At 42.7% G+C, this 21170-nt stretch overlaps 1 protein-coding gene across 3 annotated transcripts in view; it reads left to right on the forward strand.

Moving 5' to 3' along the window:
- ADAMTS9 (ADAM metallopeptidase with thrombospondin type 1 motif 9) overlaps positions 1 to 21170 on the forward strand; it is a 195145-nt gene that overhangs the window by 164887 nt on the left and 9088 nt on the right. For all 3 annotated transcript variants that reach the window (XM_043979758.1, XM_043979759.1, XM_043979760.1), the window contains 7 exons: positions 5105 to 5299; positions 6761 to 6893; positions 9176 to 9270; positions 9565 to 9659; positions 9754 to 9887; positions 12201 to 12292; positions 18561 to 18665. In XM_043979758.1, the coding sequence (XP_043835693.1) occupies positions 5105 to 5299; positions 6761 to 6893; positions 9176 to 9270; positions 9565 to 9659; positions 9754 to 9887; positions 12201 to 12292; positions 18561 to 18665 (849 nt within the window). The remainder of the gene's footprint in view (positions 1 to 5104; positions 5300 to 6760; positions 6894 to 9175; positions 9271 to 9564; positions 9660 to 9753; positions 9888 to 12200; positions 12293 to 18560; positions 18666 to 21170) is intronic.

Genomic DNA, 21170 nt, shown 5'->3' on the forward strand with positions numbered 1-21170 from the left:
AAGAATAAAAAGACTGAAAAGGTAGGAAGGGTCAGATTTTAAAGTCTGGAGTATTTAATATTTGCTTCTGGAAGTAATAGGGAGCCATGGGGGTTCATTGAGCTGGAGAATGACACAGCCAGTTACTCCAGCACTTTAGGAAGAGCACTCTGATAGCTGAGTGGGGGATGGACTAAAGTGAGATTCTGAGGGAGACCCAGGAGAGGGCTTTGCAGTAGTCTAGGTGTGCGGTTACTGGGGCTTATTCTAGGGCCTCACTTGTATCAGAGGAGAGAAGAGGGACATATGAGGGATGTTAGAAAGGTTTTGCACCCGTGGGCATAGTTCTTACACTGGGAATTCCTTGTGCCAGGTAAACCACAGATCCAGGGACAGAAGAAAATCAAGCCTGGTCCCCGAGAAGGCTTGCTTCATAAGTAGGCAGTGGCAGAGAGGTCAGGCAATCAAGAGTAATTCAAGAGAAACTGGAAAGGTTTCTTGGGCCTAAATAGTGTCCAAAGATATAAGTTATAGGGAAGTTGGGTTTAATTGTGAAAGGAAGTTTCTACATTCAGATTTCATAGGGGAGGCTGCTAGTGCATGAAGAGGGTGTGACCAGTAACCGATGGGGTGGGAATGGAGCAACAACTATTTCCCACCCCCATTAGGAGGACTTATCCATTGGGATGATCCTTGAGGGCAGGGTCTGTCTTTTGCCTCTTTTTGTACCCTCAGAGCTTAGCACAGAGCCTACCACTTGGTCGGCACTTGATAAATAAACATGTATTGATTGATTTCTGGTCTGAGGCAGGATTCAAACTCAGGTCTATATGAATCCAAATCCAAAACTCTAACCTCTAAGCAGGCATGTAATCCTGAGGTAGATCCAGAGCTAGAACACACCTTAGAGGTCATCCAGTTCACTGTACTAGTTTTACAAATGAGGAAACTGAGGCCTAGAAAGGTTAAATGATTTGCCCAAGGTTATGTAGGTAACAAGTAGCAAAGCCAAGGTTTGAACCCAGGACTTGCACTTTTTCCTTTGCCTCATGGGATTTCTCTATTGGAATTAAATCCTCTTCCTAGTGCTCTTTGCACCCTCCAGTTCTTCCTCTCTAGAGACTTACTACTCCAACAAAGCCCATTGTTCTCTGAGATCTGTCCTCACTTAAACATGAAGACTTGCTAGCAAGAATGACAGGAATGAACTTCTCCCATCCTCCCCTACATTCATCATCCCTGGGAGGTGGCCTGCCTCTCCCTAAAGGCATATGTCATTACTCACCTAATGGCACTTCCAGATCCCACCTATGCAGGCCCCTGAAATCCCATTCAGAAATGATCTCTCAGTGATTTACTGAAGCCCAAGAAACACAGTGACCACTTCAGTTACAGCTCAAGGCTTCAGAAGCTTGGATGGCTTGTGAAGGAAACCTGATTGTGTCAGGATCACGGTTCTAGAACATCTTCCCATCTCCACTTAGTTTTCTCCACTAAGTTTTAGGTAGTCAAAACCCAAACTGATTATGATATTCTGAAATTTTGAAAACAAGTCCCACGCACCACTAATGGTGCTACCATATTTAAGCAAGTGCAAATGCCTTTAGAGCTCTCCATCATGTTGGAGGATATCCAAGGGTATCCAAGGCCTCTGTTCCTTTCCTTTACTCTAGATAATTACAAAGGAGACAATAATATATCCGAGGAATAACAACAATTTCTGGCCAAAGAGAACATCTTTAGTACAAAACAAGGGTTCTTAACCTCCCTACCACCATCAAGAAGTCCATGGATTCAGAGGGATCTGTGACCTGAGATGGAGGGAAATTGTATCTTTATTTTCACTAACCTCTAACTGAAGTTAAGAATATACTTCTTTACTAATTCCTAATTTAAAAAAAAAAACAACGTTCTGAGAAGAGGTCCCTAGGCTTCACCAGATGCCACAGGGGTCCAGGACATACACAAAAAGGTGAAGAACCATGGATCTAAAGTAATTTCATATTTGTTATCTCATCTTTTCATCAAGGCAGCTGGAATGAAAAGAAGGAACCAAAATGATTTTCATTTAACAAATAGAGAAACTGAGGCTTGCAGCAATTAGGTGACTCCTTATTTGCCAGGTCTCTTGCCTTCCACCAATTTCTCCATATTTAATGTGTCCCTGCATCTTCCTTCACCCCTAGAGTGATTTCCACTTTCCTATTTCTTCATGTTTGCTTATTTTCCCCCATGTTGGTGAGGAGTGATAGGGAAACTTATAAAAATGATCAGAAAATTCTTTAATCATAAAAGAAAGACATCTGTAACTGCTTCTAGGGAGTAATAATAGGGAGTAGATTCCACCTTGCCCAATAAGGCTATACAAGTCTTTAGGAAACCAGCCTTCTCCTTTTCCTCTCCCTTCTATCATGTCTGGAGATTCAGCAGCAAAGAAGCTTTGTGTAATTGTGGAGCTAGCTCTCTCTCCCTGGGGGTTGTTCCTCATCCTTCCTTCTGAAGACTCACAGAGGAGCCTCATCAGTCAGCAGTGGTCCATTAGTCAGGACTATGATGGTGTCTCTTTAAACCTAGGTCAAAGGAAAGAATTAAGGCAATTACCAAGAGAATTAAGGCAAAATTGTCTCTGATCCTGAAATCCTCTGGATGGCTGCTTAAAACCTCCAACTTGCCTTTTCATCAGTAAACAAAGCTTAGTTTGATTTGTGTGAGCACAAGTAGCAATCAGGAACATCCTTATTTCTGAATGGCCACCAGTGCTTGCATAAACCAGCTAGGCCTCAACACCTGGCATACTGCCTCAACAGTGCAGTGGAAAGAAACACTAGATTTGCTTTCTGAAAAATGGGGATAATAATGCTTACCTCATGGGGTCATTGTGAGGAGCAAATGAGATCACAAAATCAGAGAATTAGAGAGTTTTAAGGAGCCATCTAGTTCCAACCCATACACAAAAGGAACGTCTACTATATGTGATGAGAGATGATCTCACCTCTGCTTAGGTATATATTAAAGAATTTTAGAAAATACATGCATTAAAGTGCTTTACATACCTTAAAGTATTACATAAATGCTAGATACTCAGTGTGCAATGTTGGTCAACATACTCCAGAAAGAGATCCTAAAAACCAATCCACATATGGCAAGAACTCTTAGGCATCCTGCGATTCCTTCTCAGCTTAGTGATTCTTAAAATGTAGTGTCCAGAACGGAACAGAGTACTCTACATATGGTCTTATCAGGGCAGAATACAGCAGTTAATGTCCAGCCTTATTCTGAAAGCTATTTTTGGCAATGCAGCCAAAACTTTTGGGGGGAGTGGGAGGTTATGGGGGCACATGGCGGGGGTGGGGGGTGAGGACACACTGGGGGAGGCAGCAGCTATTATATTATCCTGTTAACTCATTGAGCTTGCAGTCTACTTTCACCCTTAGATCTTTTTTCAAGCTACTTTCCAGCCATGCCTTTCTCATCTTGTCCTCATGAAGTCAAGTTTTAAAATCCTAGTGAATGACTTTTCATTCATATCGATTCAATTTCATCTTATTTGGAATCCGGAAATCTGGGTTTAAGTCCTACCACTGTTCCTAACATATTTTGTCCCTTTGGCAAGTCCATTGGCCTCCGTAGGACTCAGTTTCCTTATCTATAAAATGGAGGGCTTGAACAAGATGGTTTCTAAAATCCCTTCTAGCTCTCCATCTATGATGCCCAATTTCCTCATCTGTAAAATGAGCGAGTTGAACTAGATGGCCTCTCTCGTCCCTTCCTTCTCTACAATGATGTGATTCTAGGAGTCCTGTTACTAGCACACCTTGTGGTACCTGATGACTATATTGGGCTTACCCAGCTCTGCCTCTACTATTTTCTCCTGCACTTTGCTGCCATCCAGAGGACAAATCAAGTGATGCTTCTGAATGTAAAACATTTGAGCTTTGACAACTCCCTACACACACACACACACACACACACACACACACACACACACACCCATCACCACTATTTCTAGCAGTCAGTGTCCTTAGTCTAGAAGTGTAGTTAGCAGATACTGAGTGAGATGTCTCTTTTGGTTTCCTTGGGAAGCCATTTGTTGGCTTAAACAATAGCTGATCTTTATACAGCACTTTATATGTAGTGCCTCATTTGACCCAACAATCACTCTGTGAAGTGGATATTATAATACGATTAGAATTAAAGCTTCTTGGGGGCAGGACATCTTTCTCCTTTGTATCCTCAGACCTTAATGGGATGTCTGGCAAATCATGGACGGATGGATGGATGGATGGATGGATGGATGGATGGATGGATGGATGGATGGATGGATGGATGGATGGATGAAGTAATGAGATGAGTAAATAAAAAAACATTTATTAAGCATTGAATATGTGCAAACCTCTGAGCTAAGACCTGAGGATACCAATAGACAACTAAGGTGGTCTTTGCTTTCAAGGAGCTCAGTCTAATATGAGCTTGTTGGTTAATTGAATCCCATTTTACAGATGAGGAAATTGAAGCTTCACAGAGGATGTCATTTAAGGTCACATAGCTAATAAATGGTGGAAGGAAGGGAGGAACAAAAGAAAGAAAGAAGGGAGGAAAGGAAAGGAAGGGAGGGAGCAATGGAGGGAGGAGGGAAGGAGGGATCCTTAATTAAAATGATTAGTACCTTACTTAAATCATATAACTGATTAAGCTGGATAAATGACCCTAGATAAGACCCTAATTAATAAGGGGATTATTACTACTACTATTATTATTATTGTTATTATTATTATTATTATCCTCCACTGTGGTTAAAACTGCAAACCGGGAACATAGTAGGCACCAAAATGCTTCCAGATTGACCAATCAATTGATTTCTGGGTATGTCTGGGTGGGGTTGGTAAGGCGGCTTCTCTACTCCTCCAAGAGCAGAGTGTGGGGGATCCAGGTTACTGCCGAGCAGCTGAATCCATCCAAGCAATTGTGTGAACTTGGCATGGTTCCTGGGTGCTCAGAGGTAACAAAGTGAAGGCTTTTGGAGGGCTGGTCACTGGGTCAGCAGCAGTGGTGAGGTTAGAGGCCCATTGTGAGCCGACCTGGGTCATTTCTTGAACCTCTCTCTCCTTTCACCTTCTCTCCATAGTGCTCAGTGACCTGTGGCAAGGGTTATAAACAAAGACTTGTTTCATGTAGTGAGATTTACACCGGGAAAGATCATTATGAGTATGGCTACCAGAATACCATCAACTGCCCGGGCACCCAGCCTCCCAGCATCCATCCTTGCTTCCTGCGGGAGTGCCCTGTCTCAGCCACCTGGCGAGTTGGAAACTGGGGAAGCGTAAGTAGATGATCAAGTAATATTTCCCTGATAAGTGGATGTTGGAAGAGCTCTCTTTGGGGGCCAGGCAGCCAATCTCTTCTCAGCATCATTCCCATTAGCACGTCCAGGGGTGACCTCCTCGACAGTAGGGGTTATAAGGTTGGAATGAACTGATGAGAGAATGATACCGTCCCTGCCTTCCCCAAATCTGTTCTTTCATTCTCCTCTCTGGGAAAATTGAATCAAGGAACAACATCAACAAGAACAAATTCTTGGGGAACTTTAAAGTAGAATGCCTCAAGGCATTGTTTGTGACTAGTACATCATGGTGCAGGGACCAAACGCCGAATTCCCTTTGCCCATTTTAGACCAAGCTGGGGCCAGGAGTGGGTGTGTGGAATGGGTGGAGGTGGTCAGAACCTAGCAGAGAAAGGAAGGGGGAGCATTGAGGCATGGAGGGGGCAGGATAAAGGATGGGGTTAAGATGGTTCCAGAGTGAATGAATATAAAAGCAAGGCTCTTTCTCACGTAGCTTCTCTGTTCTTAATGTATTGTTTGATCTGGTCTTAAAGGTGTTTGATAAACAGAGTTCTTGGGACTGGAGTATTGTTGTTCTTCATGATGTCCCTATGAATATTAGCACAAATTATGAAGTGGGGGAAGAAGAGTGACTTAGTGAATGGAGTCAGGAAACCTTGAGTACAAAGCCTGACTCTGGCATAGATTGGCTGTGTGACCCTGGGCAAGTCACTTAACATCTCAGTGCCCCAGTACTCTCAGATACAAATGAGCTGAATATGTGATAGTAATTAAATCAAATCCACATCCAAAAGAAAATACAATCTGGTCCCTAAGGTGATTGGCCTCACAGGCGCGGAGTGTCATAGGGATCTTAGGACTTGGTGTGATTTGAGTTCATGTCTCCCTGACTCCAGATCTAACATGCTATCCACTATGTCACCTAACTGCCCCAAAATACAGTAGGTGACTTCCTTCAGCAGCTAGGAACAGATATATTCATTGATTGGCTGATTTAATTGCCACTCCCACTCAGTTGAATTTATTGTAATTCCTTCTTTTATTATTTTACATCATGAATTGCATAGATATTTTGAGGACAAATTTTAGGCTATATTCCCCTGGTGATCATTTGTGCTACCTCACTGAGAAACAAAATGGCTGGATATGGCTTTGAATTTGAGGAAAAGTCACTTAGATTAATTGGGAAGCTAGATATCCATTGGAAAGCTAGAGTCCATGGGAATTCCCAGGTCTTCGATCCATTCTCATTTTCTGACTATGCCCTGGGGTGTGAGTGGGCTCAAACCCTTTGTCATGTGTTCTGTTCCTACTTTCAGTGCCAGGAGGCATTAGGCAGGGGGTGGATATGGTCCCCTCTGCTCCTGCTGGCTCATCTCCTGGGGGGTGGGAAATGGAGGCACCTCGGGGCTGCCTAGCTGACCGACGTTTGATTTCCAGTGTTCGGTGACTTGCGGAACCGGAGTGATGCAACGGTCAGTGCAGTGCTTAACCAATGATGATCAGCCGAGCAGTCTATGCACCATTGACTTAAAACCTGAAGAAAGAAGAACCTGCCACAATAACCACAATTGTAAGTCTGCCACCTGGAATAGATTGTCCTTTGTCAAGTGAAATGGCCTTCCCTCCCCCCTCCCCCTGCCCCCTGCCATACTTTTTGGGATGTTGACTTCTCAGAAATGATGCTATCTGAGAGGGCAGCTAGGTGGCACAGTGGATAAAGCACTGGCCCTGGATTGAGGAGGACCTGAGTTCAAATCTGACCTCAGGCACTTGACACTTACTAGCTGTGTGACCTTGGACAAGTCACTTAACCCCAATTGCCTCAACAAAACAAAACAAAAAAGGAAATGATGCTATCTGCTAAGAGATTTTCAGGCAGACAGTGCCATTTGTCCTGCAAATAAACAAAGCCTCTACTTTCTCCATGAAGATTCCCAGGAGTCTCCAGTTATTAGTATTCTCTCTGTCAGTTAATTAGTCAACCAATATATGAGCACCTCCTATGTACCTGGCACTCTATTAGGCACTAGGACTATAAAGACAAATAATGAATAATCTTTACTCTCAAAGGGCCTCAGATTGCCTTGTGTCATCAATTTGTGTATCAAGGAGAGTGGGTGGGTGCAGAGAACAACCAAGGCACCATCTTATAGGCTACAGTTCCCAAAAAGAAACTCCTGCTTATACCAACCATATACTCGGAGTTGATCAACCTTCCCATCCAAACTTCATAGAGCTTTAGTCTTAAGTGAATTCCTTTGGTCATTCAGAAGCAAGGACATTCCCCCCCCCCCATTCATCTACTTATTCAAGGCTCCTTGCAACCCTCCTCCTAGTGGGTCCTGACTCAGCAGGACTCTTGGCTAGATTCCTTCCCCTTAGGTGCCTTTAACTCTTCAGGTTCCCTCTCCCCCTTCACCTCAGGGTCTTCTTCTGTGGGTTTTGCCTCACCAGGGTTCCTTCATCCTTCTTTGTGTGTGTGTGTGGGGGGGGTGGATGTGGGTGTTCTGTCATCTCATGGACCTTTTCAGCAAAGGGTTCCATGAAATCTTTGATCTACTTAATGGATTTTTTCCAGCGGCAACCAATGTAGTCATTTCTTCCCTGAAGTTCTGCCTACCATAGGATAGATTGGAGAGTAAGGGAAGGAACTTTTATTAAATGCTTACTGAGTACCAGGTACTGTCCTTAGCATGGTAACTCCTGAGAAAAGTGTTTAGTGAACCTATGATTGATTTTTTTTTTACTTCCTATTTCCCAGTGTCTAGTATAGTAACTTCCATGTAGTAGGCAATTAATAATTATTTACTGAATTGTTAAACTTTCACCAAAGGAGGAAAATCTTACAGGGAAGGAAGTTTATGATTAGACCCTTATGTTTGCTTTCAGATGGAATGGGAAAATGTAACCTAAATGATGTTGAATATGGAAAAATCAGTCTTGTACAAGAATTACTGTTGTACATGCATATGTTGCTTGTCTTCCCTATCAGATTCTAAGTTTCTTGGGGTCAGGGACCCAGCATTATGACACAATGGAAGGAGTTCTGGCTTTGGGGCCACTAAGTATCTCTGTAACTGTGGGCCAAGTATCTTTGAGCTTTGGCTTCTTCCTCTGTAAAATGAATACGTTGCAGTAGGTGATCTCCTCAGATCTGTTCCCCTTCAAAATCTCTGATAACAATATTGTATCTCTCCTCATCACTTATCTAGTGCATTGTACAGTGAACGTTTGTCTAATTGGAGTAAATAGACAGAGCTTTACCAGTGGTTCAGTGGAAGGAATGCTGGGCTTGGAGTCATACAGCCTAAGCAAATCTGGCTCTGCTACTTTTGACAGATTTGACCTTAATCAGATCACTTTATATTCTTTTTTAATTTTAAAACATCATTTATTTATTCATTCATTCATCTATTCATTCATTCATTCATTTGTTCATTCATTTATTGTGGGGGCAATGAGGGCTAAGTGACTTGCCCAGGGTCACACAGCTAGTAAGTGTCAAGTGTCTGAGGCCGGATTTGAACTCAGGTCCTCCTGAATCAAGGGCCAGTGCTTTATCCACTGTACCACCTAGCTGCCCTGGATCACTTTATATTCTTGAGCCTCAGTTTCCTCATCTGCAAAATGAGTAGGTTGGATTAGGTGATTCTGAAGTTCCTTTTGGCTCTAGATTAATGAATGAATGAATGAATGAATGAATGAATGAATGAATGAATGAGTGAGTGAATGAGTGAATGAATGAATGAATGAGTGAATTAATTAATTAATTAATTAATGACAAAAACATTTATTAGGGTTACTATTGCAAAGTAATCTATGAAGATTACAGCATGCATTTTCCTCCCCCAGGTGAATTGCCCAGAAACTGCAAAGAGATGAAAAGGCTGAAAGGGGTTATTGAAGATGGGGAGTATTATCTCACAATCACAGGAAAGATTCTCAAGGTGAATTTCAGGCTATTGGTGAAATATTTCACTTTCCTTCATTTCTTCTAATTGTTTATTTGCTCCTTTTGATTTGGGGGTTCTCTTCCCCCCCCAATTGTGACTGTTTCAGGGGTGTGTGAGAGAGAGAGGCAGGGAAGGAGGGAGGAGGGAAGGGAGAGGAGGGAGGTAGAGAAAGAGGAAGAGAGAGAGATAATGGAGAGAGAGAGAAACATATCATTGGCTGTGTGCTGGGGATCCAACAAGCCAGACAATGCCTGCCCTCAAGGAGCTGCCATTCTGTCTGTCTTCCAGGTCTTCTGCGCTGGGATGCAGTCGGACAAGCCCAAAGAGTATATTACGCTTGTCAGTAGTGACTCTGAGAACTTCTCAGAGGTCTATGGGCACAGGTGAGAGAACCATGCACCCCAACCTTCCAGGTTCTTTGTAGTCTCTGCAGAAATGTTCTCCCCCATTAATGGAAAGAATTCTCTTTGGGTTTAGGCTGCACAACCCCACGGAATGCCCTTACAATGGGAGCCGGCGAGAAGACTGTCACTGTCGGAAAGATTATACGGCAGCTGGGTATTCTTCCTTCCGAAAAGTCAGGCTGGATCTGACCACTATGCAAATAATAAGTGAGTTACAATGGGGAAAGATGTTTGGGGGTAGGAGTGGGAGGGCAAAATGTTCCTTTTATTCAGATGTCGAGGCAGCATGGTGTAGTGTCATGAGTGTTGGGCTTGGAGTCAGAAAGAAGCAGATTCAAGTTCTGACATTTATTGGCTGTGTGACCCTGGGCAAGTCACTTAACCCCGTTTGCCTCAGTTTCCCCATCTGTAAGAGGATCTCGAGAAAGAAATGGCAAATCACTCCGGTATCTCTGCCAAGAACATCCCAAATGGGGGCCGGAAGAACTGGGCATGACTGAACAAATCTCTCTACATGTTGTTTCTCCCCTATAAGATGTAAGCTCCTTAAGGGATAGGGCTGTTTTATTTTTATCCTTCTGCCCCTATTGCCCAGCACAGTGCCTGGTCCATCATGACTGAGTGTTTAATTAATAAATATATGGTGAATTGAAGTACAGTCCTAGATGGTTGCTATGTGCCTTAGTGAAGAGTTTTCCCTCCTAGAAAGTCCCTTACATTGCCAATTCACAGATCTTTCTTTGCTTGCCTACTAGTCACTTTATGAAAAAGTAAATAGAATTATGTTTTTCACCTAGCTTGCCCATGATCTGATTTAACTCTGACTGTTACTGTCTTAGTTTTTCAGCCATCCAGACATTAATCAAAGGAACAGCTGAGGGCAGCAAAAAGGCCTAAACATGTTGCAATGAATAGAGGAAAAAACAGAATCATGAATAATTAATTTTTCCTCATTATATCTGATACAGTATATTGGATTACTTTGCCCTTGAGGTAGATTGAACTTGATTTGCCCTCAAGATTTTAAAAAATTGGCATCATTCAGACTTCTCTTGACTTCAAGGAGCTGGCATTACAGAAAGAGACAGGCAGAAAAAGGCAGAGACAGAGGCATAGACAGAGACAATGAGAGGCAGACAGAGATGGAGAAAAGAATGGGAGATAAAGGAAAGAAGAGAAAGAAGAAAGGGAAATAAAGAAAGGATGGAAGGAAGAGAAAGGGAAAAAAGAGAAGAGAAAAAGAGAGGAATGAAGAGAAATAAAGAAAAGAAGGAAGGAAAAGAAAGAGAAAAAGGGAGACCAAGGAAAGAGAAAGAAAAAGAGTGAGAAAGGGAGATAGGGGGAGAGAGAGGAAGGAAGAGGAAGAAAAAGAGAAAGAAGAAAAAAATAGAAAAGGATATAAAAGAAGGAGGAGAAAGGAAAGAAGAGAAACTAAGAGATAAAGAGAAGAAAAGAGGGAGAGAAAGGAAGGGAAAAGAAGATAAAGAAAAAAGACAAAGGAAAGAAAGAAAGAAAGAAAGAAAGAAAGAAAGAAAGAAAGAAAGAAAGAAAGAAAGAAAGAAAGAAAGAAAGAAAGAAAGAAAGAAAGAAAGAAAGAAAGAAGGAAGAACTGACCATTCTGCCCATAGAGAACTCATGCCAACATGTTCCATATGTGTTTGGATGTTCTTTCTTTTTGAAGCATGACAAGGTTTTCCATTGGTGTTGAGCATCTAAAGCTGCTTTCAGTCTCTCTTCTGGTGACCCATGGTAATAATCAGGCAGAGAGTGAGCAGACTGTGCCCTGGGCCCCAGGGCTAGCCCAAGTGGAGCCATTCTCTCGGATTGTCTCAAGGTGACTTTTCTTGGTCTACCATGCTTGGGTTCAAAGCCAACCTCGGAGACTCCAGCACAGATGCCAGCTCTGAATTATCTTGTTTTGCAAACTGGAACGAAATTTTCTAAGTTGCCATTAACAATTTCAAGATGCATTGTTTTGTTGCCCTGTGTTTTGGCAGTGATGGCCTGTAAATTGCTAGAGTAGCTTATGCATAAAACTTAGAAGAACAAAAATCTCCCAAGTAACTGGAAATCATTTTCAGAGCTGCTGTTTTTTTTCCCTTTGCCCTAATTTTCTTGTATAGCAGTTTCCTTACTGTTCAGGGATTCCCGGGGCATCCAATTATCTTCTGTTTAGATTGGGTATTTTGACAAATTTTTTTGATGTAAGAATCAATTCCACGGTGATTTAAAACAATGTTTTGGTTTATACATTGAGATGAAGAAAAAAAAATCAGTACTAGGAGTTCACTGGCCCACCAAAGTAACCACCCATCTGGATCAGCTCGTTTGCTAATAACACACTGAATTGTTTCTTTTTCTCCCATTTCTTTCCCGCTGCTCCTTGGTCTTTTGCTCTCTCCCCCACTTCTTCTCTTACCCAATCTCCTGCCAATCCCTTTCCCTTCTCATCTTTCCTTTGTTCTCTCCCTGTTCCTCTAACTCAACTCTCTCCTTTCTCTGCTGTTGAACCTCCCATAGCCACAGATTTGCAGTTTGCACGGACACATGATGGGCGTCCCGTTCCTTTTGCCACAGCTGGAGATTGCTACAGTGCTGCAAAGTGCCCACAGGTATGCCCAAGCTCCCATGACCCTGATTGCCAACATTGAAAATGAAATAGAGGATTGAGCCTCCACATTCCTGTAGTCCCAAAATTTCCCCATGCTGCACAATGTACCTATGCTCTCCAGACTGGTTCCTGGTGGTCAGCACCATATCTAGGGTCAGTGCATCAAGGCAGTCACCCCCTTGGCCATCTGATTTGGAAAGCTTGGTACTTTGTATGTGCACGTGTGTGTGTGTGTGTGTGTTTGTGTGTGTGTGTGTGTGTGTGTGTGTGTGTGTGTAACCCAAGGAGTGTGATTCATCCATCATAGCCACCAATATCTAAAATTCCCAGGGAGGGTCCCTCTTCAATCCTACTTTATGATCCCCCTGACAAAGTAGCTTAGCTAAAGCCCTCTCTCCTTTTAAAAAATTATATAAAGTTTTGGGGCAGCTAGGTGGTTCAGTGAATAAAGCACTGGCCCTGAATGCAAGAGGACCTGAGGTCAAATCTGGGCTCAGACACTTGCCACTTAGTAGCTGTGTGACCCTTCGCAAGTCATTTAACTCTCATTGCCCTGCACAAGAAAGAAAGAAAAGAAAAGAAAAGAAAAGAAAAGAAAAGAAAAGAAAAGAAAAGAAAAGAAAAGAAAAGAAAAGAAAAGAAAAGAAAAGAAAAGAAAAGAAAAGAAAAGAAAAGAAAAAGAAAGTTTAAAAAGTTCAAAGTTCCTTATTTCTTGGAAGATTTGGTTTGGTTTTGTGCGTACATGTTTTTCTTTTATTTCAATTTTAAATGTACAGTAAAAAAAGATGACATGGGCTGTAAAACCAACCTTGAGACTTTTGAGAGGTTCTAGAACACAGGTTAAAAAAAAAAGAAAGACTGTCCCCTATGTCAAGAGCTCAGCCCCAATTAGGACATGAATGGGGTTCTTCAAGTGCATATGGAGTCTCCAAAGACATAGTTAGTCTCTTTCACTGACATCTCCCATGAGGCCAATGGGCTTGACAAGAGCTTGGAGTTGGAGCTAGAATGAGATTCTCACATCTTAGGCCTTCATAGAATAGATGTTGTCTAAGCCAAAGGAAACCCTCTTTCTTACCCAAGACTCAGGAAGACAAAAGGTGTCTTCCCCTTTTGACTACATGTGTTCTCAGCCTAGCCTTAAGCAAATGGTGCTAAACACCCAATGGCGTGAAATGGGAGCTTTTGGGAGAAGAAAATAAACAAAAGGGATTTCATGGGGAAATTGGGCCTTTCAAAAGGAAGCCAGGAACAGCCAAGTTGTGGATGACTTTAATCATTTAAGCTCCTAATAGATTTGGGCTCTCTTTTCTTTATCAAATATTCTTAGGTTTTTTTTTTTTGTTTCCATGAGATAATAATAAAAGCTACCATTTAAGTACTATATACATGATCCTATTTGATGATGATAATGTAAAGAATTAATTGTTATTTGAGGTTTTTATGCCTCAGCACGCAATGGTCTGGGGCTCTGCACACCGCACAGTACTCCACCCACTGGTTGTAGCAGTTGCCAGGGCTCTGGCACCTCACGTGCCAACACCTACATGGGCCTGGCAAAATGATAATGATTGGAAGCCTAGTGAGGGCAGTCATGTGACTGTCAGAGCAGCCATCCCATTGGCTGGGGCTGTGTGGGGTGTTTCTAGGTTTGGGGGAGGAGAATCGGGCATTCTAGGTGAAAACCTCAAATAACAGTTAATTCTTTACGATGATGATAGCTACCATTTAAGCACTGTACCCATTATCTTGGAGCAGGAAGAGGGTGATGATGGCATTTCTGTCCAGGGCAGCTAGGTGGTACACTCACTGTGTGCCTGGCCCTGTGCTAAATGCTGAGCATACAAAGGAAATAAAAACACAGTCCCTGCCCTCAGGGAGCTCATATTCCAATGGATAAAAGAGACCACATGTACTTAATTAGGTGCATAGAAAACATATGGAAATGAGATGGAAACTCATCTCTGTGGAAAGGCCCTGGAAGTAGAAAAGGCCTCTCAAAAACTTTAATCTGAAGTTGGTTTTTGTTTGTTTGTTTGTTTGTTTTAGTGAGGCACTTGGGGTTAAGTGACTTGCCCAGGGTAACACAGCTAGTAAGTGTTAAGTGTCTGAGGCTGGATTTGAACTCAGGTACTCCTAACTCCAGGACCAGTGCTCTATCCACTGTGTCACCTAGCTGCCCCTAATCTGGAGTTTTAGAAGTTGAAAGATAAAAACTTTCAAGTGAATTTGTGGGTAAAAGGTTCCTAGATTTGGAATTGAAGGGGGCCTCGGACACTCTCTAGTTCTTTTCTTTTCTTTTCTTTTTTTTTTTGTGGGAGGGCAGAGCAATGAGAGTTAAGTGACTAGCCCAGGGTCACACAGCTAGTAAGTGTCAAGTGTCTGGGGCCAGATTTGAACTCAGTTCCTCCTGAATCCAGGACTGGTGCTTTATCCACTGCGCCACCGAGCTGCCCCCACTATCTAGTTCAATCTTCTCATTTTACATATGAGGAAACTGAGTCCTAACTAGATTAAGTGACTTGCCCAAGGTCCCACGGGTAGTAGGTGGCAGAGTTAGAACCAGGCCCCCTGACATCAAATCCAGCTTTCCTTCCAGGGTACTTGCAGTTGTATTGGAGAATGGTCTCTGAAGGCCCTACCGGTCATGTGGAAATGGGCCTAAATAACCTCCTGGCACTGGAGGACCTAAATTTGCCATCAGTGTCCAGCATTGGGGGCATGACGGCCTCTGGGTTCTTTAAGGCTGAGATTCCTATAGGGACTTTTTCTGCTTAGGCAGCCGGGCCAGGGTCATCAGATAGAGAGCTCCCTTTGGACACTGTTCATAGCAGATGTGACCTCATTTTAAAAAGTCGTCCCTGGCCCATGCCTGGCCTGTCCAAACTGCCTTCTGCTGTGCTTCTCAGTGTTCCTGATGTGTATGACCCACTTCCAGCTGCCCTGGCCATTTAAAGAACTCAGCAGAATACCAGCGGCTGACAGAAGCATTTGGAAAACAGATGCCCTGTAGACCAGGCCTCCACGGACAGGCAAGGCACCAGAATCACAGAGCTGGGCCAGACCTTAGAGAATGTGGAGTCATTCTACAGTTGGAGAAACTGAGGCCTACAAAGGGATCACAGGCTCAGAGACTTAGAGCTAAGAACCTTGGGGTGCCTGATTTTACAAATGAGGAAAGAGAAAAAAAAATTTTAATTCAAAAAACAAATGAGGAGGGGGCAGGTAGGTGGCACAGTGGATAAAGCACCAGCCCTGGATTCAGGAGGACCTGAGTTCAAATCCAGCCTCAGACACTTGACACTTACTAGCTGTGTGACCCTGGGCAAGTCACTTAATCCCCATTGCCCTGCAAAAAACAAACAAACAAAAAAATAAATGAGGAAACTGAAGCGTGGCAAGGGTCCATAGGCTCAGAGATTTACATGTGGAAAGGACCTTTGGAACCATCCAGCCTAGGGAGTCTTAACTATGGCCAGTGAATTTGTTTCTTTCCTATTTTTTTTTCTAACTGAATTTCAATGAATCAGTTTCATTAGTATATCATATGTGTATTATACACTTAAAAACAGTATTCTGAGCAGGGTCCATAGGCTTCCCCAGATTTCCTGTGGGGTCCCTGACTTACAAAACATGAAAAATTCCTGATCTAGTCCATATCTGGCCTGGTACAGTCAAGGTAACAAATGGGTATAACACACCTAAGGAGACTCTCTGTTTGCTCATCTGTAAAAGAAGGGATCAGAGAGGTCAACCCCACAACCCGAAACCCTCCAACGTGAAACCTGGAGCAGCTGAATATAGAATATAATTGGGAAATATAACGTGTAGTTAATATTACACTTTCAAGCTCAGTGGAAGCCTGGCCCCCAGGGATTCTCATGTATGGATTAGCATCCCTTATTTCTATTTGAGTTTGACCCCACTGGACTAGGTGACCTCTAAGGTCCCTTCTTAGCTCCAAACTGATGACAAAACCTAGGTAGAATATGAAGCCAGGTCCCCTGACTCTGGAACTCTCCACCACTCCATCCTGCCTCAAGAATGAGATTAAATGTACCACATAAAATGAGGCTTAAGTTTACCTTATCCCTAAGCTGTTCCCCTTACCTGCTTTAAGAAGGTAAATGCCCTTTCTCCTTGCTCAAGAGTATATGTACCAAATGGTTCCCGCAAAGGGCTTATAAAGTGTGGTCACCAATCTAACAGTGGTGGAAGGCCAACCCAGTGGGTCTACTGAGGGTCACAAGGTCATTGGCTTTTAGAAGGAAGTTAACAGTTCCTTCAGGTCGTTGAGTACTGTCGGCTCCTCTGGAGAAGTGGTTGAGGTGAAGAGAGCCTAGGCTTCAAAGCTAGAAGGCTTCGTGGGAGAGATGGGATTTCAAGCCCTGAATCAGAAAGCATTAGTTTAGCACCTACTGTGTGCCTAGAGCACTGGTGGGTACCGTGAGGAAGAGGAAAGAAGTAAGAGAAGTGGTTCTTGTAGTTAGGTTAGTCACTGACATCCCAGCAAGATAGAATGTGCATACATGAAACTATTTTAAAAGAAAGATGGATAGACAGACAGATAGAGATGGATGGACAGATGGGCAGATGGACGAACGGATGGGCAGATGGATGGATGGATGGATGGATGGATGGATGGATGGATGGATGGATGGATGGATGGATGGATGGATGGATGGATGGATGGATAGATGGATATATGGACAGATGGAAAGATGATAGAAAGATAGATGGAAAGATAGAGCTATAGATTTACACACACACACATTATATATATATATATATATACTGCTTTTGTATTATTAATTGTTCAGTTTTTTAAAGTCATTACCAATATTTGTTAAACTTAACAATTAAGTGCCTGCTGTACGTAGTAAGACACTGGGTTAGGTCCTGTCCTCAAGGAGTTGATATTCCATTAGGTTCAAGTTAGTTTCAACCATGAAGCCAGAGACTTGGGTGCAGCTCCAGGCAGTAATGCAGTGGCAGCTTGATGCATTGGACCTGGAGTCAGGAAGACTCCCATTTCAGATCATGCTTTTGATGTGCACTAACCAGGTGACTCTGATCAGGCTATTTAATATCTCTCAGCCTCAGTTTCCTTATCTCTAAAATAAAAGATAAAAACGGCCCCTACCCTCCAGGGTAGCTGTGAGGATCACATGAGAAAATCTAGGCACAGTCATTTAAAAATCCTATTAAAGGATTATTTTGGTCCTTTAGCAACTGGAATCCATAGGACTTTGGGAAAATCAATAGACCACTCTGTGCCTCAGTTTTCTCATTCTATAAAATGAGGAGACAGAACTGGATAATCTTTAAGGGTCCCTGAGTATATGGTACTAAGGAATTATTGATGGGTCATAGAAGATGTGAAAAGGAACGTTATTTGGCCTAGAAAAAGCCAGAGACCTGTGGGGAGGAGGTATCAGAGAGGCTGCTGGAATTAGGAGACCTGGGTTCAAACCTCAGCTCTACCTCAGTTTCCTTATCTGTGAAGAGAAGGGGTTGACATCTGACTTCTAAGGTCTTCCTAAACTCCAAGCCTGTGATCCTCTGACCTTCTTCCAGGAGATCCGGACAGAGAGCTGGAGCACATTTCAAAGGGTCTTGATCCTATTTCCATAACAGTTCCAATTTCTTTTGGGCGGTTAGCCTGTTATGGGTGGACCAAGGGTGCCCTCTGCTGGCCATATGCAAGAAGACACCTCTTCCTCAAGGCTGCCTTAAGAATCATAACCACCCTGAGCTTGGCACAAATCCATCCTAAATTCTGATAGTCCCCAAAGAATGGAATACATTGGCAGCAAGATCCTATTAAAATCTATTAGAATGGTCATTTGCTGTTGTAATTTCTGAAGGCACCCAAATCCTCATATTGCAAATGCAACCTGGTACAGGCAGGGAGTACACTAGTTCTACATTTTAGCTTCCTCATCTGTGAAGGTCCTACCTTGTTCACTTCCTACCTGTGTGACCTTGGATGAGTTGCCTACACTCCCAGGGACTCAGTTTCCTCTTCCTCAAAATGAGGGGTTTGGATTCAGTGGAGAGTGTATTGTCCCGGGAGTCTGGAAGACATGAATATAAATCCTAGCTGTGTACCCCAGAACCTCAGTTTCCTCATTTGTCAAAATGAATGGAGCAGAATGGGTGGCTTCTGTCTATGCTCCCTAATATCCCTGCTCCATCCACCACATATCCTTCTGTGTAGCCCAGGAAGGCAGGCCGAACTGAGATTTGTCTTTGACTGTCTGTTTCAGGGACGCTTTAGCATCAATCTTTATGGAACCGGTTTGTCATTAACAGAAGCATCCAGATGGGTCTCACAAGGGAACTATGCTGTCTCTGAAATTAAAAAGTCACCGGTAAGCATCCTCCTTCCCCAACCTCAAATATACACACACACAACTATGCCATCTCTCTGATAGCATGTGTTTTCCCCCTCCCATACCACCTTTTAAACCATTTTGCACAAGGCTGAGAAGAGAATTTGATAATTAAATCAAGTGTGAAGCGCTGACTGGTGTTGCCTCCCCCCCATGCCCTAATCAAGGTTCTCCTGTGGTAAATTCTTCAATGAGATGTGAACAACCTTGGGTAATTAGGGGAACTGCTTACCCATGAAGCTAAAAGCAGGAAATAGCCCACAACCCAGACATGCCGGTAATTAGCAGGATGGAGTTCTGCTTTTGTGAACGTTGGTAAAATAGGATAATGAAAAAAAAGGAACAAAAATGGGGGTGTCAGGCTGCTTGGTTCCTGGATGCTGACAAGTGAGGTTTTCCAGGGATGCAGAATACATAATAACTGATGCTTTCAAGTGGGCAAAGCACTTTACTGAAATCTCTCATCTAGTACCTAGCATATAGTAGGCACTTAATAAATGCTTTTTGCTTCCTTGATTCTCTCATCAAAGCCTCACAACCACCCTGTGAGGTCAGTACTATGGATATTTTAAAGATCATCTTACAGATGAGGAAACTGATAGGGATTAAATGCTATTGGAGGTGGCCTTTCAACCCAGGTCCTCCAGATTCTTAATTCTAGTGCCCTATGTATTGGGCCATAATGTCATGGAATCTCAGATTCAGAGCTCAAAGGAACCGCAGAGACCATAGAGTTTCAGTTACTTGCCCAAGACCACACAGAGAGTAAATGCCAGGTAGAATTTGAACTCAGATCCTTTATATCCAAAAGCAATGGTATTTCCATTTTATTGCCCAGTCCATCCCCAACTTGTGGGGATTTAGGTGACAGTGGTTAGAATGCAAGATTTGAAGTCAGGAAGACATGAGTTCATATCTTCTGTCAGTTACTTACTAGCTATGTGACTCTAGGGGAGTTGTACAACTGTCTGCCTCAGTTTTTTTATCAGTAAAATGGGGGGTGGGAATGGCAGTTTGTTATGAAGGTATAAAGAGAAAAGATATTTCAAGCACTTTGCAAACCTTCAAGTAGGCATGTGAATATTAGCTGTTGTTATTGTTATTTTGCATCTTTGCAAGGCACTTGTTACGATCATCAAGTTGTCTTGGGCCATGTATTTTTCTTAAGTCTTTTGGCCCAATACTGTAATGAATGCTGCCTTCTCTGCTTTTCAGAGTTTTCAAGAGGGTAGAGAGGGTTGAGGCAGGAGCCAGAAATTGGAGTGAGAAAGGAAAGAAAATGTTAGTCCTTCACCTCATCCAAAAATTCATGGACATGTCTCTGCATTGATGTATACTTATGCTTTTTGAGTCAAAGAGGGAAAATTGAGGGAAGGAGTGCAGTCCAGGCATTGAGGGCAGCCCAAACCAAGGCACAGAGATGGGGAATAAAATGCCGTGTGTAAAGATCAGAGTTAGAGTAGATCCTCTATAGTGCATGTTGGGGTATAATATATAATGTGACTGGAAAGTTAAACTGAGGCCAGATTGTAAATGGCTATAAAAACCAAGCAGAAGGGGCAGCTAGGTGGTGCAGTAGATAAAACATTGGCCCTGGCTTCAGGAGGACCTGAGTTTAAATCTGACCTCAAACACTTGACACTTACTAGCTGTGTGACCCTGGGCAAGTCACTTAACCCTCATTGCCCCCCCCCCACCAAAAAAAGAAAAAAGGAAACAGAAAAACCAAGCAAAAGAGTTTACATTTTATTGTAGATACAATAGGGAGCCACAGAAGTTCATTTAGTAAGACAGTGATATAGTCAGATCTGTACTGAATGAAAGTTTTATCAGCATTATATAGAGGATGGGTTGCAGAGAGAAAGACTGGGATCATATATGAGAGATCTAGTAAAGATAGAAATGCAAGACTTGGCAACTGATTGAATATGTGGGATGAGTGAGGGTGAGAAATCAAGATACCCATGTGTGTCTATCATGGACCATTACATTGTCCTTTGGATGATCTTCAACTTTAATTTTTAAGAAACTGGGATTTTATAACTCAGAGCCACAGAGCAACACCAGAAAACAATAACTAACATTTATATAGCATTTCAGCCTTTTAAAGAAGGTACCATTTTTAATGTCATATTCCAGAGGAGGAAACTGAGGCTGAGAAAGGTTGAGTGAATTGGCCTAACTCACATATAATAAATATGAGACAGGATTCAAATTCTTGTTTTCCTTACTCCAAATCCAACATACTACCTACCAACCAAAAGGATACTGACACTACAAACGTGGGCTTTTGTTCCATTGAGAAGCTTGGAGTCATTAAAAACACTGCACAGTTTGCAAAATATACATCAACTTGCTCTCCTCTTCCTCAATTCAGGGCCCAATTCATTGTTACGATATCTGCCCAGGATATAGGTACCAGTGGATGAGCTCTATGGGCTGTCCATCCAAAAGCACATCATACTCTGGGTAAAGAGCATTCTT

Source organism: Dromiciops gliroides, chromosome 1 (assembly GCF_019393635.1).
Source record: "Dromiciops gliroides isolate mDroGli1 chromosome 1, mDroGli1.pri, whole genome shotgun sequence".
Classification (NCBI taxonomy): Eukaryota; Metazoa; Chordata; class Mammalia; order Microbiotheria; family Microbiotheriidae; genus Dromiciops; species Dromiciops gliroides.